This window comes from Streptopelia decaocto (assembly GCF_964273445.1).
Source record: "Streptopelia decaocto genome assembly, chromosome: 8".
NCBI lineage: Eukaryota > Metazoa > Chordata > Aves > Columbiformes > Columbidae > Streptopelia > Streptopelia decaocto.
Window position 1 is genome coordinate 17430472 of NC_138662.1, and position 2703 is coordinate 17433174.

Below are 2703 nucleotides of genomic sequence, written 5' to 3' on the forward strand. Positions count from 1 at the left end.
CGGCCGCCAGGAGGCGCGCGCGGGGCGCGCGGGGGGCGGGGCCTCTCGTCGCTTCCGGCGGCGGCGGGGCGGCCATGGCGGTAGCGGCGCTGCGGCTGCTGGGCCCGGCGGCGCGAAGGGCGGCGAGCGGGTACGGGCAGCGGGGCGGTCACCCTGCGGCTGGGCGGGAGAGACACCGGTGGGGCGGTAGCCGTGGGGCTCACGGTGTGGCGTGACCGTGGGGAGCTCCGTGGGGCTGCCGGGGGGTGTCCGTGTGCCCCACGTGTCCGCAGCGCTCCCCGTCCCCGCAGCGCTCCGAGCCGGGCTCACCGCCTCACCCCGGCGGACGACGAGCTCTACCAGCGGACGCGGGTGACGGTGCTGGAGCCGGAGTCTCCCAACATCATGTTCATCGAGGGCTACACCAGCCGCGGCTTCACCGTCAGCGGGGACCTGGTGGTGGGACCCTGCGCCATCCTGCCCCGCGCCATCCTGCAGTGGAACGTGAGTACGGGGGGGCAGGGGCGGTCAGACCCACCGGCGCTGGGGGGGGGCGCCTCGGGGTCTGCCCCGCTCAGCGCCCTCGGTGTCCCGCAGGTCGGCTCCTACAAGGACATCACGCATGACAGTCTGTCACTGTTCCGGCTGCTGGAGCCCCGAATAGGTACGTGGGGTGGCGGGGGCCCTGCGCTGTCGCAGCCTGCCCAAGCTGGCTCCTGAGCTGTGCGGGGCTGCCGGGGTTTTGGGGGAAGGAGTTGCTCTCCAGCATCCTTCTGCTCTGCAGCAGCAGCTGCAGTGGCACAGCGGGGCGGGGGGCACAGCGGTGGCGGGGCGGGGCACCGCAGGGCAGGTTTCCCCGTCGTTTGGGCTCCTTGGGGTGGGGGGTGTTGTCGGTCCGTGCAGGGAGGGCCGGTCTGGGCAGAGCAGCCCGAGTGCAGCTCTTGCCCACCCTTGTTGCGGTCACATCCTGGTTGCAGAGATCCTGGTGCTGGGCACAGGAGACAGGGTGGAGCGGCTCCACCCCGCCGTGCTGAAGCAGATGCGGGTGTGCGGGATCGCCGTGGAGGTGCAGGACACGGTGAGGATGGGGTGCGCACAGGCAGCACCCCAGTGAAGGGGAGGGTGATGGCTACTGGGTGTCCCCCCCACGGGGCTCTGCCTGCCCAGGGCTGGGCAGGAGGGAGGGGGCTCTGTGCCCTGTGGGGAGGGGCTGCATCCCCTGGACTGGGACTTCACTCCCTCCCTTTTCTCTTTCACAGCCGAATGCGTGTGCAACCTTCAACTTCCTAACAAGTGAAAAACGTATGGCAGCTGCTGGGCTCATCCCTCCGCGGGGCACCTACACGGGGGCTCTTCCCTTGCCTGCCTGAAGCCCCCGTGTTTCACCACTCATCGCCGGGAAATGCTTTGGACTAAACTGCTGGAGCTGCTGGCTCTGCACAAAGGAGGGTGTTGTGACATGCATGGACTCAGCTGTGACCCAGAGTCCCTGGCTTCTCAGCCTCCTTGCCCAGTCCAAGCATTGCTGGCAGCTCCACACCCACAGCCCGGCTGTTCTGCCAAGGTGCTGCCCGGTGCCTTGGCAGCAAGAAACTGTCACCCCAAGGCTGGTGGGATGAGCTGCACACCCCCGCCCCCCGCCCAGGTGCATTTAGGGCTCTACAAGGAAAATACATGTAAACTGGAAGTACAAAGGAATTGCATGGTAGTTAATGCACAGAGTGAGGCTGTAATGTACCCGAGGTATGTGTGCTCGTCACCCTGCAGAGCTGGTGGGGGAATGTGGGTTGGCTGCTGCAGCTCCCTGGGCAGCATGTGTGGTGCCAGAGCTGCCACCTGCCAGCAGCCCCCCCGGCACGGCCAGCACTGACAGCTGCTGTGACCCAGCTGGCCCTGGCCTGCCCAGGGCTCTCCGGTGCGGTTTAGTGCTGCCCCTCAGCACAAGTGTTCTCGTGAAGCTGCCATTGGTCCCTGGGTGCTGCACCCTGTCTTCCTGCAGGCTCAGCTCAAGCAGGGGACACACTGTCCTGGCCCCTTGCACTGACTCACGGTTGGGGATGTCACTCCTGGGGCAGGGGGTTTGTGCACCTAATCACAACCTCCTGCCTCAAACCCTGCCGCCTCTGCAGTCCCCAGCCCTGAGTCAGGTCATGGGGTGGCTTTGCTTAACAAGGCAGCTGTGTTAATGAACATTTGACACAATTATGTAGTAATTCACGACTCTGGTTTTAGTATCTGTAAATCTAATTTGACAGCACTGTGCTTCGGAGTGTTGTTTTTTTTTTTCCAGTCAGCAACCTTACAGACCAAACTCTGCTGGTAAACACACGCTCTTTGGCAGGAATGATATTTGCATGTGTTGGGACACACAGTCCCCAGTACAGGTGTAAAATACCTTTGTCACCTAGTGTGGCAAGCACGGGCCAAGCCAGGGGGCTTTGCATTGCTCATACATCCAGAAACACGAGTGCCAGCTCCTCTGTAAGCCTGTGCCCTTCCAATGTCATTGTCCACAGGCAGTGTGGTGAACGAACTGTACGTGAAGCCTGGACAAGTGATCTGTGCCACCTGCACCACCCAACCAGGGGCTGCTGGGCGATGTGGGGACAGTATCAGATGTTTAGGGAAGAAAGAAAAGGAAGAATTCTCCCCACACAGGGGAGAATACAGGTCCAAGGGGCTGGTGTGCGTAAACAGCTGCAGAGCGTTTCCAGGGGCGGGGGG

At 63.5% G+C, this 2703-nt stretch overlaps 1 protein-coding gene across 1 annotated transcript; it reads left to right on the forward strand.

Moving 5' to 3' along the window:
• Positions 1-2241, forward strand: NDUFAF3 (NADH:ubiquinone oxidoreductase complex assembly factor 3). The gene is made up of 5 exons (XM_082059949.1): positions 1-130; positions 291-483; positions 577-643; positions 957-1057; positions 1239-2241. The coding sequence occupies exons 1-5, from the start codon at positions 75-77 to the stop codon at positions 1347-1349; spliced, it is 528 nt and encodes a 175-aa protein (XP_081916075.1). The 5' UTR covers positions 1-74; the 3' UTR covers positions 1350-2241.
• Positions 2242-2703: the final 462 nt, after the last annotated feature.

Bases quoted from the DNA above. Each gene is read 5' to 3' on its own strand.
- NDUFAF3 (XM_082059949.1), top strand. From the start codon at position 75: ATGGCGGTAGCGGCGCTGCGGCTGCTGGGCCCGGCGGCGCGAAGGGCG. The intron at 644-956 runs GTACGTGGGGTG...TCCTGGTTGCAG, and splicing joins GCTGCTGGAGCCCCGAATAG to AGATCCTGGTGCTGGGCACA. The intron at 1,058-1,238 runs GTGAGGATGGGG...TCTCTTTCACAG, and splicing joins CCGTGGAGGTGCAGGACACG to CCGAATGCGTGTGCAACCTT.